Source organism: Phodopus roborovskii, unplaced genomic scaffold (assembly GCF_943737965.1).
Source record: "Phodopus roborovskii unplaced genomic scaffold, PHOROB, whole genome shotgun sequence".
NCBI lineage: Eukaryota > Metazoa > Chordata > Mammalia > Rodentia > Cricetidae > Phodopus > Phodopus roborovskii.
In genome coordinates, this window is record NW_026126516.1 from 4018916 (window position 1) to 4032660 (window position 13745).

General features: G+C 45.9%; 1 protein-coding gene across 1 annotated transcript in view; it reads left to right on the forward strand.

The window, feature by feature from the left end:
• The window catches only part of Unc79 (unc-79 homolog, NALCN channel complex subunit), a 191916-nt gene that overhangs the window by 162999 nt on the left and 15172 nt on the right, over positions 1–13745 (forward strand). Inside the window, exons 45-48 of the mRNA XM_051196519.1 lie at positions 2593–2670; positions 6320–6409; positions 11051–11226; positions 11910–12096. Coding sequence (XP_051052476.1) covers positions 2593–2670; positions 6320–6409; positions 11051–11226; positions 11910–12096 — 531 coding nt within the window. The remainder of the gene's footprint in view (positions 1–2592; positions 2671–6319; positions 6410–11050; positions 11227–11909; positions 12097–13745) is intronic.

The window sequence follows — 13745 nt, forward strand, 5'->3', positions numbered from 1 at the left end:
GTGGAGAGTAGATACTCTGCTAATTTGCATGTACCTCTCCCACGCTGTGGGATACCTGCACAGCTAAGTGCTGAGGGATCATGTTGGTAAGAGCTTCTCTTTTAAAAATAGGTTAGCTGTGGGCTGAGAACAAAGGTATGGCTCCTGTTTTCAATTCATACCGCTGCGAGTTGTTAATACTATCTAAGTTACTAATTACCCTCCCTATGGGAGGGAGGAGACATAGACATGCTATTTTGGGTATCCTTTTGGTAATGATGAATTTAGTAATGACGCATAGTGGATGGAGCCCTCGCTTCTTTGTGTCCTTTTGTTCTTACGGAGGAGTGCATAGAATTCTCTTGGTTTTGGTTTTGGGCTTTCGTTTTTGAGAATATAATATACTTGCATCATTTCCCCCTTCCCTTTCCCTCCAAACCCTCCCATACACCCCTCCTTGCTCTCTTTCAAATTCATGGCCTCTTTTTCTCATTCATTGTTGTTTCATGGAAGTATAGAGTTTTAACGTCAGCTCCCCTGATTTTAATTGTATCTTGAGCTTTGCACAGTTGCAGACAGTTACAGTGGAGGGCTTTGCCAGTTTGCCGTTGGTGCTGCAATAAAATAACGGATTTACTGATCCCAGTTGCTCATCTTCTGTAAAAACACACTGAACTGAAGCATGCTGATAATGGTACCTGGGTTTTTAGAGGACTGTACACTCTCACTCCCTTCCAAGAGAAGTCACATGACAATTTTGAATCTGAGCACATTGTGTGGCAGGTGGCAGGTACCTGCTAAGGGTGGGTCCTACTGGTCACCTTTATGCATCTGTGTTGACTCCTTTGCTCAGTGGCCACCAGGCCACACAAGGGCGTTTTTTGAGGGCCAGGACCTTGTGCTGTCTTGAGAGGCCACTCTAAAGAGCCTGCATGTCACGTGTCAGGCATGGCTTCATCTTACTGGGCCTTCTTTGCCACAGTCTCCTTTTTACTGAAAGACTGGACATTAATGCTAGTATTCTGACGAGTTTAGAACTTGACTGTAGGCCATCCGTCTCAGACTGCAGATTCAGAAGCTTCGGAAAAGTCGTCTTATGGGAAAAACATGCAGCATCTGCCAGGCGTTGGGACGGGAGAACTTACTTCTATGCTCTGCTAGTCTGTTACATGTTACCCTCAGCAAGTTATCACATTTCACTGTTTTTGTGTACAAGCTTTGGCTAAAGTTAAAGGCCTTCTGGTGTTCAAATCTGATTCAGGATTTTTCTGTACACAGCACTAGCAAGGAGCAGGCTAGGTAGCAGAAAGGAATTCCAGGTTCTGTGTGCACTCCTGCTATGCAGCCCACAGGGCAGCTCTCCACCCCCTCCCCACAGCTTGGCACTAAAGCTAAGCTCCTTTCATGAACGGCTGTGCCTCCCACACTTGAAGTACAGTGTTAGTGAGCCCTAGGCTGAGGCCTTGGAAGACCATTGATTTAGAGCCCCTCCTTCTTAGCTAAAACCTGCTGCCAGTCAACATGCTCAGATTTGGAGCCCTGAGTAGTTTGCCCAGATGTTGGTTTCCATTCTGTTGTTGCATACTTTCTCAGAAGGCCTCCCTGAGCTTTTCTTCTTCCAGCTTGACCGGATGAAGCCTGTCTTGACCCACCAGGTTCCCTATACCTTCCAAATGGAAGGATGGAGAGGCTTTCTGTCAAAAACTCCTTGGAGTCCCTGAATGCTGCAAACAGCAGATTTCCAAAGTTGCTGGGAGCTGGCCAGAGGCCAAGAAGAGAAATCAAACAGGAGTTAATTATTCAGCAATCTTTGGGCTTCATTTAACTCTCCCCCCCAAAAAAAAACATAAATAGATGAATGTTAGATTAAATAGAAAACACCCATCAGAGTCTATAATGAGAACAAATTAAATTATAATCTGGCAAGTCCATCCACATCATGATCTTTAGTCGTAATTGACTGATTAGTTCATAGACCTTCCTGGGCTGCTCTGGGACAGCAGGCTAGCTCTCCCTGGAGAGGGTTGGGTCAGGTCTGTGCTTGTGGAGAGCCACCAGCAGACTGAAATGCAAGTGACAAGTCACTGCAGTCTGAGGTGATGGCAGCTTAGATCAGTGTGTGGAAAGCCCTGTGGGTGCTCAGGGCAGGACTCGGGCACCCAGCACAAGGGAGTGTGTGTGGATGATGTGGGGGGAGGGGGAGGAAGATGGGCATGGTGGGTCCTTGGAGGGGAAGAGCCAGGGCACTTTCTCTGACACCTGGTGTTTTTCTGTTTTCACTGTGAATTGTGCTGTCATGATACATGTCATGTGTGCCAACAGCTGTCAAATGCGGCAGGACGGGCTGGGCACACTGGGAGCGCTAAGAGCCCTCCCCCACAACGTGCTTTCTCCCCTGATTCAATCCTGCCTTTCTATGTGAAGTTAGCATACACATGTTCATGCTGTTTACACGCTGATAGGAATGGATCATCATGATTAGGAAGGCTAGTATTTGGGGGGGGGTGCATAATAAAAAAATGAATGAATTTAAATCCTGTTAAGAAGATTATAAGTTAGTGATGACTGCCCAAGTACTCAAAAATAATTCACCTTTCAATTTTTTTTTATTAGTTTATTTGTGCGGATGCTGGAACCAAGCTAGCTGAGTCCACCATCCTGAGCAAGCAGATGATAGCCTCCGTGCCTGGGGTAAGTCCTGGCCGAGTTTATAGTCTGTGTCTTCCTATTTCAATGGACAGCATTTGGGAATGTAGGCTTTAAGACTGGGACCTGAGTTTGAGGCTTGCCATTTACTTGTGGTGACTTTAGGGTAGATTGGCTCCCTGCTTTTCTGTCACCCCTGGAATGAGATGCAACAGGGTCTTGTGTATGTTGAGAACTAACTAGGATAATGCATGTTGAACATAGTGCAGAGTAAATGTTGTTTATTAGTTCTGGACATGGTGGCTCATATAGTAAATGACAGACTAGGGGAGATTTTATAGAACCCCCCCAAAAAAACCCCAGCAACAAAGTAATATTAACAAACAGCCTATGGGTGTTTTATTTCAGTATGTCACTTTTGTAACTGAGATGCAGTTAACATCTTTATCCTTAAAACTGAGTTCAGACTTCAGACTCTTATGACAGACTCATGGGGAGAGAATTGCTGCACCCTTTTTAAAGAGCTCTGGACAGTTGCTAGTATAATATGAGAAGGGGTCAAGCTTCATTTCATAGCAGCTCAGCACACAAAAATTTTTTTTCCCATGAAATTTGCATGGGCATCCCGACTAGTGAGGGATGGCAACTACTTCAGAAGTAGGCTCCTCTGTCCTTCAGCCCTCTGTGATCGACTGGTAAGGTCAGGGAAGAGAGGCGAGTCCAAACATGGGAGGCTTTCATAGGTCAGGTCTAGACTCCATATCGCTTCTGCTTGCCTGACACAAGGGTACCGCGGCTGCAAGAGAAGATGTGGTCCAGGGATATGCTCAGAATGAAGAGGGGGTCTGGGCAGCCACTGGCTCTGCACACTCTCTGCCTGTGTTGATTAATTCCTTAGAGGTTTATATTTTCTACCTCCATGAGTGATTAAAAGAAAATGTACCCCTACTCTGCAAACGGTTTGTGAGAACCAATAGAAAGAAGGTGGATCTACCAACAATGCCAACAAAGCAGCAGTCACTGCACCCTCCTCCAGAGCCTTCTCTAGTGACACAAACAAGGCCATTCAAGACATCCTTTTTAAAAAATATTTTTTTTCTATTTTGTGTGTATGTTTTGCCTGAATGCACAGCTATACATCACATGCATGTCTGGTCTCCGAGGAGGTGGTGAGCCTCTATGTGGGTGCTGGGAATTGAACCTGGGACCTTAGCAACAACAAGTGCCACTGAGCTAACTCCGCAGCCCTGAAAGGCATCTGTTACTTTCACCTGCCACCAATGAAAGATAAATAAGTAAATTCAAATACAATAAGAATAAAATGTAAGGTATCTAAAACATAAAAGTAAAATGGCTAATCAGCAGAATTTTACTTTCTCTTAAGAAAAAGAACTTTAAGGCTTGATTGACGTGTAGGAGGTTGTGCATCTCTGATGTATGAAACTCGATGGTTTTGGAGATGAGCTGACACCCATGGATCCCTCACCACAGCCTATGAGTGTGCATCATCTCTATAAGACCTCACTATTACAATCACACTTTACATAGGATCAACCTTCAGTGCAAAGTCTTAAAAGTATGCCAGCTGTAGACACTTTTGTTTCCCAGTGGCACTCTGTTGGAACTCACTGGTGGCAAAGGGCAAGTGACATTCTGACAAGCTCCTGATGGGAATGAAGCCAACCTTGGGAACAGTTTACTTCTGGAAAGGTGTTTGAGAAAACCAAAGGGGCCTAGATATCTTACAATCAAGTGTGATTTTTGAGGTACCATTTAAAATAACAAAAGTGTGGAACAAGGGGAATCCGGACATCACCCTGCTGTTTGGTTGAAGTCAGGTCCGCCCAGAAGGTAGACTACTATGTGGATATCAAGCAAAGACTTCAGAGAACGTTACTACATCAGGAAATGCTTGTGATTCGTTTAAACAAAGGACTGTGGAGCTGAGGCCATGTCAGTCCCCCAACAGTTCCAAGTGTGTTAGGTGCCATCGGCAGAGTCTTGGGAAAGGAAATATGAGTAGTGGCTTTCTCAGAAGAGACAGGATCATGGGGTTTTAAATTGCCCCTTTTGATACTTTGCATTTTCCACCTTTCTGCAATGAACTCATGCCATTTTTATAATGTAAGAAATGTGGCTTTTAAACCGGATGGAAGAGCTGGGCAAGACTGATTTGAGCTCACAAGCTTGAGGTTAGTGAGAGTCCGGATACTTTGTCATCAGTTTCCTGTCACATCGAGCCAGCAACCTCTGAAACAGAGAGAGCACAGCCCCCTGATCTTTTTCTGGCAACACATCTAAAGATACATTCACGTCTTACAAAGGAACGGGGGCTGTTAGAAATTACCAGCTTGTGCTTTTTAAAGTATAGATGGCCTCGGGTGGGTTTTAAGGCTGGATGGAGTCGCTGCCTACCACTGGTACAGACTGACTGTGCAATGGTAAATATTGAATAATGTTCCTAGTGATTCTTTTCAGTGACATTTGCCTGGCTGAACTGGTATAAAATATCGCCTATGAAAGAAACAAATCCCTTTCAAGAAATTCAAGAGCAGAGTCTCCCATCCTATTTGCATGAAAGGTCAGAGAGAGTGGAATAAATCGAGGGTGGGGGAACCCTGTTTTTGCATTGAAGGATTCATATTGCAAAGCCGAGGCACAATACCCTTTTATAATTCCGCCACTGGATTTAAATTAAAAGGAGAAAACCTTAGAACACGTGAAACGCTTGGAAAACACTGACAGACTGGCCACTGACCTTATTTTACTATTTGTTATCCTGTCAGAGAAATTGACAAGCGGAACATTCTAGAAGAGAGGGGAGGTGATACAGTTCAGCGCTGTGCAGATTTACATGAATATGGGGGAAATGCAAGTCTCTGGGTGAGCTAGTTAAGTCTGTAATGTTCCAGATTTTCCTAAAGGAAGCCCAGAGAGGCCGTTAGTGGGTATTCATGGGGCTTCAAAGACCGCCTGCCTTTGATCCGCATTATGCTGCTGACATGTGGGTTCTCTCGCAGGCGCAGCTTTGATGCTGCAAGCCTGTCCATCCACTTTCCTCTGTTTGGCTCCGAATCCCAGATTCACTGCGCTGCTCCCCGAGAGCAGGTCCCCGCCAGTCCGTGACCTGCCACACAGCATGCTCTTCCTTTTCTTTTAAAACCGACCAAACACTTTAAGTGTATGAGAGGGGCAGGCACCCACCTCACCTCTTTCTTCCAGCTGTCTAGCCTAGGAAGAAGAAAACATGAATACAAGTATCTATTGAATAACACTGCCGACTGTGCCTGTTATTTGACTCGACTTGAAAAGAACTTTCGACCCTGCAAATACGGCATGATATGTGTACAGGACAGATAAAAATGAGTATGCTAGTGTTAACCTTGATGGTGCACATCTCGTCTCGTGCATGCAAGACTTCCCTAGAGGCCCTGGTAGCATCAGTTAGGCGGACTCTTGTGTTTATACCAGTTCAAACGCAAGCAAGCATCGCTTCAGTCGCCTGATGGAAATGGCCATTATTTTCATTTCTTTTAGGCCTCCCAGATTCTTTGGTCTCTACCGTAAACTTTTAAACCGGTTTTGTACTGAAGCTAGTGGTAGGGGGAGTGGCAGAGAATGGCACAGGGTCAGAGTGACAGTGTGGTGACAGTGACAAATGGAACTGTGGCTGAGCCATGTCCCTGTGTTCCAGTGTGGGACGGCAGCGATGGAGTGTATTCGGCAGTACGTCAGTGAAGTACTGGACTTCATGGCGGACATGCACACCCTAACCAAGCTCAAGGTAAGCTGGCGTCTGCCTACTCTCCCCTTAGGGTCACAAAGCTCAGAGAATAATGCAGAGCCACAATTTGTTGCTCCCTGCAGGAGCAGCTGCAGCACTTAAGGAATGAACCCATTTCTGGGGGGGGGGGGTATGAAGAATTGGAGTCCAGTAGTTCTGCAAAATAAAAAGAGGAAAGAGGTGTCAACTTGTTCCATTCTGACAATGTCCTTATTCAATATAAGTCCCATTAAAAATGTAGAAGCTAAGGCTTGAGCCATGTGGTCCTGATGTCAATCAAAGTCACATTCCTCGGGAGTGGTGACATCAGAGGGAGCCCTGTGGATTCCCCTTCTACCCAGCCAGAGCTGCCTGGATGCCTCCAGTTCCATTTCCTCCTCTGCTAAGGGAGTCAGCAGGCGCCTCCCTTGCCTAACGTGCTCAAGATGGATATAAGACAATACAGGAAGACTGTGGTCCATTGCACAAGCACAAGCCAGTCATTGTTTGTATATACTTTGAAGCTATCTTCTTTAAAAAAATAATGAAGGGGATAGAACAAAATTCAGTTTACATATGAGCAAAACCCCAGTGCATTTGTTGAGTTTATTGTTTGTTTGGGGGGTATAGTGGGTGAGGAGTGTGGTGAGTGAGGGGTGTGGTGGGTGTGGGGTGTGGTGAGTGAGGGGTGTGGTGGGTGTGGGGTGTGGTGGGTGTGGGGTGTGGTGAGTGAGGGGTGTGGTGGGTGTGGGGTGTGTGGGGTGTGGTGGGTGTGGGGTGTGGTGGGTGAGGGGTGTGGTGGGTGTGGGGTGAGGTGAGTGAGGGGTGTGGTGGGTGTGGGGTGTGGTGAGTGTGGGGTGTGGTGGGTGAGGAGTGTGGTGGGTGAGGGGTGTGGCGGTGGGTATGGGGTGTGGTGGGTGTGGTGGGTGTGGGGTGTGGTGGGTGAGGGGTGTGTGTGGTGGGTGTGGGGTGAGGTGAGTGAGGGGGTGTGGTGGGTGTGGGGTGTGGTGAGTGTGGGGTGTGGTGGGTGTGGGGTGTGGTGAGTGAGGGGTGTGGTGGGTGTGGGGTGTGGTGAGTGAGGGGTGTGGTGGGTGATGGATGTGGGGTGTGGTGGGTGTGGGGTGTGTGGGGTGTGGTGGGTGTGGGGTGTGTGGGGTGTGGTGGGTGTGGGGTGTGGGGTGTGTGGGGTGTGGTGAGTGAGGGGTGTGGTGAGTGAGGGGTGTGTGGTGGGTGTGGGGTGTGTGGGGTGTGGTGAGTGAGGGGTGTGGTGAGTGAGGGGTGTGGTGGGTGTGGGGTGTGGTGGGTGAGGGGTGTGGCGGTGGGTGTGGGGTGTGGTGGGTGTGGGGTGTGGTGGGTGTGGGGTGTGGTGGGTGAGGGGTGTGGCGGTGGGTGTGGGGTGTGGTGGGTGTGGGGTGTGGTGGGTGTGGGGTGTGGTGGGTGTGGGGTGTGGTGGGTGTGGGGTGTGGTGGGTGTGGGGTGTGGTGGGTGTGGGGTGTGGCGGTGGGTGTGGGGTGTGGTGGGTGAGGGGTGTGGTGGGTGAGGGGTGTGGTGGGTGAGGGGTGTGGTGGGTGAGGAGTGTGGTGGGTGAGGGGTGTGGTGGGTGTGGGGTGTGGCGGTGGGTGTGGGGTGTGGTGGGTGTGGGGTGTGGTGGGTGAGGGGTGTGGCGGTGGGTGAGGGGTGTGGTGGGTGAGGGGTGTTATGACTAGTTTTCCTGGCAGCCTGTACCCACAGCCGCATCAGCTGTTGGCCTATTACTAGCATTTCTTATTGGCTAGCTCTGTCTGTTAAATATTAACCCATTTCTATTAATTTAAATGTTTCCATGTGGTCTTATCTTACCTTCTTCTGAAGTCCCTACATCTTGAATCTCCTCCTACAACTGCCAGAATCCTCCTTGTCCTCTAGTCCCGCCTATCTTGCCTTCCCATTTGCCAACAGTACTTTATTCATTAAGCAATAAAAGAAACATATTTACAGAATGACATCTCCCATTATCTCCTCTTTTCTGTCCAAAATAAAAAGAAGGGTTTTAACCTTAATATATATATATATATATATATAGCAAATATATATAGCAAATATATATAGCAAAATATATAACAAAACAGTTATCAAATAAGAACTACAGTTAACAATATTTAGTTCATTAACATTTAGCAAGATTTAAAGAAAATATCCTATTATATATCCTATCTTTGTGAGTCAAAAGTCCTATATGTAACTTATCTTTAATCCTAACTAAGGAAAACTATAACCATAACTATCTGTCTTCAACTCCATCAAAGACCACAGAAGGATATAAACTCTAGAAATGACAGAGACATCTTGCTACCTGGTCAATCACCTGAAGTTCTTCTGTAATGTTCCATCTTCAACCTATAGGCCATAGTGTGTATGGCAGACTCCTCAGCAAAGCAGGAAACTTTAAACTGTCCACCTGTATTGGCAGCTTGTTAGTCACTTTTTTCTGTGTCCTGTAGAATGTCTGGCAGACTCTTCCATGAAGCAGGAACCCTGTAGCAATGTCCATCATGTATCAGCAGTCACTTTCCTGTGGGTCCTGCATGTCCAGTTTATACAGCATAAACTTAAACACTCCAGACAAGAGCAGTATCTTGCCCAAATGGCTAGTCTTGCCATATTGGAAGTAAACTCCATAACGAGTTTCTTCCATGTCCATCTTCCTTTCTGATACAGGTAGTGTCGCCAGGAACAGTTGTGCCTCACTATTAAGAAAAACCTTAAACCATTTTAAATGCCATATTCTGTAGATCTTTGAAAGGTTTGGAGAATATTTTCCATCTCAAATATATCTCTGTATATCTAGGAAACCTAACTAACTTAACTAGGTATTAACTATCATAAGCAACTATCTATAATCTGTGCTAAATTATACATTACATTTCTAAATGAGCTATATAAACACAATACCTAAACAAGAGAGAAATATACATGTCACAAAATTGACCTTAAATTTGTATCAATAAATGAAAATCCATTCCAAAGTATTCATTTCTATACCATAATTCCCTTTTTACCTTTAAAAAGAGATTTTTTGTGATCATTAACCATTTATGACCAATCCCATTTAAATGAAAACAAACATTTATAGACAATATTTGGGAATTTGGGCATTGTACTTTTCAAACTGCTTCCTACTGGTAGGGGGCGCTGTCTTGGAGATCCTAAGAAGATGCAGAAATCCTGGCTGTAGTGGTCTGCAAGGCTGCCTTGTCCCAGCTGTTTTGAATGTTGGATCACATGGGACACTGCTTCAGGGAGTCTTGCTTGATCAAACCATGTTAGTCTAGAAGGAAAGCATAGCTTTTCATTTTCTGTGGAAACAAAAATAGAAATTCTTTTCCCCAGTAATCTGTCCTTAGATTTAAATTTTGAAGTCAAAGCATTTTTAAAATATATAAGTTGGATTAATTCAGCAGCATTGATAATCAAGTGTATTGTAGCAATTGTTGTTTCTTCCTTAGCAATTGAGCAATTCAGAGACAGCACAATAGCATACAGTGTCCACTCTCTGTGTATTTTCCATTTTACATGGCTTTTTTTTTATTACTCTATTTCTTCTACTTCTATTTTTTTATTTTTTGAGACAGGGTTTCTCTGTGTAACTTTTATCTGTCCTGGAATTTACTCTGTACACCAGGTTCACTTTGAAATCACAGAGATCTGCTTGTCTCTGTCTCCCAAGTGCTGGGATTAAAGGCGTGTGCCACCACACCCAGCTACTCTCTTTCTATTTTTTTTAAAAACTACTTTATCCTGTTTATTTTTCTCTCCCAAGCCTATGTATATTTTTAAACACACTGTAAACCTTGAGAGGTTTTCTTTATTGGAGTCTGTCTTTTATGTTGAATTAGGAAACCTCCCTTAAAGGAGCCTCACAAATCTCTGCTTGTCTCTAGCAAAACAGAGCCCACCCGAGAAAAATGCTGCTAACAAGAAGCTGTGCTTGTCTCTGTTTTTTTGTTTCTAAAACTCTTCTTAAGTTTTTGTCAAGTTTTAAGTGAAAGTTTTTGGGTCCCACGTTGTAGGTGCCGTTTTGTTACGCCACATGTAGTTTTCTCCCCATCCTGGTCCCACAGCTGTGTCTGCCCCAAATAACACGCAGAGACGCTGTATTAGCTATAAAGCTGTTGGCCTGTTATTAGCACTTTTTATTGGCTAGTTCTGTATTAAATATTAACCCATTTCTATCTATCTCATTCAATTTAGAGTCTGCTAGGAAGCCAGGTTTAGTGAATAAAGCTGTGGCTTTCACACTGCTATACAGAAGCAGTAGAAAGTGGCGTGGGCCTGGCCAGGAAGCTCAGGGAAGACAGTCTAAGGAAAGTGATACTTGAACAATTCATCAAAGAAAGGCAATGTTTCAGTCAGAGAAGTGGGCAGCAGGGCCAGCATGATGGAGCCCAGGATGGAGGGTGGGGTATTCCATTATTATGCAGAGGCCTGGACAATAGGTACTCTGGCTCTATAGGTCACAGGTTGATCCCACTGGTCCTGTCCTGCAGCACGCACTGCCGATCCCCAGCTCTTCACCTAAGAATGGTGGGAAGGCATTTAAGAAGTAAAGTAGGTTGTATGCCCAGAGTGCTATGGGGTGGGGTTGAGAAGAGCCTGACTTCCAAGTGTCATTTGATTTTACAGAGCCACATGAAGACATGCTCCCAGCCTCTGCATGAGGATACATTTGGTGGCCATCTGAAAGTTGGCCTGGCTCAGATCGCAGCTATGGAAATCTCCCGGGGCAACCACAGGGATAACAAAGCTGTGGTCCGCTATCTACCTTGGCTCTACCATCCTCCCTCTGCAATGCAGCAAGGGTGAGGTGCTTCTTATTTTTAAAGGGGTGGGCATTCGAGAGACAGCTCCATGATTAAGAGCACTGGCTGCTTTTTCCACAGGGCCTGTGGGTTTGATTCCCAACACACACACACACACACACACACACACACACACACACACACACACACACACACACACACACGGCAGCTCCCAGCTGTCTGTAACTCTAGTCCCCAGAGATCCGACACCCTCTGGCTTTTGTGGGCCCTGCACATACATGGTACACAGACATAAACATGGAGGCAAAACATCTACATACATAAAGTAAATTTAATATGGGGGGGAGGGGCAGATGAGCAGACGTGGTCCTGAATCCCTGAGATTTAGCTGGAGCTCATGGCCGTGCTGAAGCTTTATGGAAATATTGGGGAGACCTTTCTGAATAGCAGAGAGAAAGGAGTTTGGAAAAGGGCCAAAGAGACAGCCAGACCGGCTGGAGGATACAGAATCTTGTCCCACCAAAGCTGCTCCTTCCTGAAGGGAAAATCCAGGATTAGAGCAGAAAGCAAGACAAATAGATCAGATGATTGCCTTGGTATTTTGTTTTATGTATTTGCCTGTGAGACCACACCTTGGTTTCTTCTTTCACTAAATATTCCCTGGCATTGAAGGGAAGAGAAAGTGTAAAGCCACCCTTAAGTCCTCCTTTCTGTTCCAACAGACCTAAGGAATTCATTGAGTGTGTCTCCCACATCCGGCTGCTGTCCTGGCTGCTCCTGGGGTCCCTCACACACAATGCAGTCTGTCCCAATGCCTCCTCCCCCTGCCTTCCCATACCCCTGGATGCGGGCTCCCACATCGCAGACCACCTTATTGTCATCCTAATTGGATTTCCAGAGCAATCAAAGGTGAGTGATTTCTGCAAGATTCAGACCAAGTGCATTGGAATTGCTAATGGGACCCTTATCAGCCAATTAGTTTCTTCTGAGAAGTAAAGGCATTTTAGCTCACCCTCCTGTGGCTGTTGGGAAAGTAACTCTGTGCTAATGCCTTACTTAGAGTTGTTTAAATTCCCAGGCTGTCTTTTCTCCCCCTAAATTGTTTTCTGGCTTACTTTTATGGAGATAAATTATAGAGGCAAGAAAGAGTTGGTTTCCCATGCATTTTTTTTTTAAAGTCTCAAAACAATATAGAGAAATAACAGGCTACAAATACAATACAAATTCTGTGCTCAGTTTTCAGAAATAAGGATGAAGTGTGGGGAGGGGGGATGGTTGGAGGGATGTATGCCCCATCTCGTCCTTTGTGTACTGTCTTTCAACTCAAATCCTTTAGGACACATGAACACACAGGATGGAAATAAGGCTAGGGCCAGCATGTCACTCAGCAGAGCACCCCGTAGTCACCCATACAGAGCGAGTGTGCAAACTGCAAACAGATGGCAGCCTTAAGGGAATGTAGGAAAGCCCAGGCAGATGTAAGTCATGACACCCCAAGTCAGCTACCTAGAGCTATGGACCAGTCCCAGGGCTTAGGCAAGCTCTAGAAGAGCCAAGGGGGTTAAGAGATGCTGAGACTTAGGCCTGAGCAAGCTCTCTGAGAAAGTAAGCATGCCTACCGGTTTGATACACATGATGCTTGCAAAAGGGACTGTCTCCACCCAAAGCTATGTTTGATCCTTAAGGGTGGTACTTGTCCCTTTGAGTCCCATCCTTGCATGGCTCAAGGGACTTGACCTGATGGGATAGTGGGGGAATTAAGAAAAGGTCGGATTGGGCAGACAGGACTGATAGAGAAGCCTAAACTGCCCAGAAGTGCAGTGTGTTTTATTAGAATTGACCAGAGGGGCAGGGTTATTGCATACAGCTGAAGCAGGAGGTGTGCTTATTATGTACAGAGAAACATGGAGGCAGTTTGTGGTGTACAGCTGGACAAGGAGGCCAGTTTAACCAATCTCATAGGAGCAGTCTCTGTAAGGAGAGCAGTCTTCAAGCTATAGACATCTGGGGACAGGGAGATATGGTGGACGTTTTGTGCATTCACTATCAGCATCTGTACATGGAGCAGACGAATGCTTTGCCATCCCTATGCTCCTTGACATTGCCATGCCCGTGTCAATAACACACACTGGCTCAAGACATCCATCAGTCAGCCAGGGCTTCCTCTGCGTCTCACAACCTTTGTGAACTGGAAAGAGTTTATTTAGCCTTCCCAGCTTCAGTTCTTCATCGGTGAAGCACATAGTAGGACTGCTTAAGGACTGTGGAGGTAGTCTGTGGAAAGCCTCCGTGTTGTAGGAGCCGTGGCAATGTGTGCCACAGATCCACAGATAGGCCTTCCATTGACACTGCTCTGCACCATGAGATTCTAAGGGCAGGGCAGAGGGTCTTGCCTGCCTCTCATGTACTCCTCGCCCAACCCCTTACTTATCCCTATTTTGTAGATGTGGAAACATGCTGACCTGGCAAAATAGAATGACTATTTTCTCCCTTCCTTCCTTCCTTCCTTCCTTTTTTCCTTCCTTCCTTTCTTCCTTCTCTCTGTATTGCTTTGGAGC